Source organism: Seriola lalandi, unplaced genomic scaffold (assembly GCF_002814215.2).
Source record: "Seriola lalandi dorsalis isolate HSWRI2012SDOR001 ecotype SW California unplaced genomic scaffold, Sedor1 jcf7180002054770, whole genome shotgun sequence".
NCBI lineage: Eukaryota > Metazoa > Chordata > Actinopteri > Carangiformes > Carangidae > Seriola > Seriola lalandi.
The window spans coordinates 19,881-20,679 of NW_019525323.1; the positions used below are offsets into that span (position 1 = coordinate 19,881).

At 35.7% G+C, this 799-nt stretch overlaps 1 protein-coding gene across 1 annotated transcript in view; it reads right to left on the reverse strand.

Annotated features, from left to right (window-relative positions):
• The window catches only part of LOC111669101 (adipocyte plasma membrane-associated protein), a 6,811-nt gene that overhangs the window by 1,433 nt on the left and 4,579 nt on the right, over positions 1 to 799 (reverse strand). The window contains exon 7 of the mRNA XM_087179034.1: positions 641 to 752. Coding sequence (XP_087035160.1) covers positions 641 to 752 — 112 coding nt within the window. The remainder of the gene's footprint in view (positions 1 to 640; positions 753 to 799) is intronic.

Below are 799 nucleotides of genomic sequence, written 5' to 3' on the forward strand. Positions count from 1 at the left end.
ATACAGTTACAGTCCGCTGGTTATTTCTGAAAAGACCTTCATCTTGATTATGCTCATCCTCTGCGATGAGATCTACATTTTGGTAGAATTAAAAAGTGCATATGCTCTATAACTTTTATATCTATTCTTTAAAAAAGAATTAGAAGAAATTAGCATTCAAATTTTAACATATATTTCAATGTAGAAATGAAAAAGACGTTAACACTTTATTTTGTTCCGATTAATTTCCAAATAATCTCCTAAGAAGTTTCCTGGAATAAAACATTTATTTGGTGTCAATTATATGTAAAACAGAGAGTGATTTAAAAATGCTAAGCAACACAACCTTGAGACATTTATCCAGATTCACAGCAGGTGAGCTAAACAAACAAATATACCACTCAGGATACAAGAAGAATAAAGTTTCCAGTAATAAATGAATGAATATTAAATATTCACTGGGGTTTGAATGCAGCAATATATTTCATGTCCATCATGCCATTATTAGTACCGTCTGGTCTAGTTGTTCTCTACATCAATCAATCAATCAACCAACCAACCAACCAATAATTTCCCAGTCTTTTCTGTAAATCCATCTGATTATATCCATCATATAATAAATACCAAATATTCAGTTTAAAGGGATGAAAAACACACTGACCTTGGCCAGGAAGCGTTTGACAGCCGGGTACGGGGCGATCATATCCAGGAAGGGAGGCATGAGCTTCCGGAACCGTGGCGTTGTTACGCCAACCAGGAATGTTCCGTGGTCGCTAAGGCGGATGTTGTCAGGGTAACCAATCATGTTGTCCATGAGGAT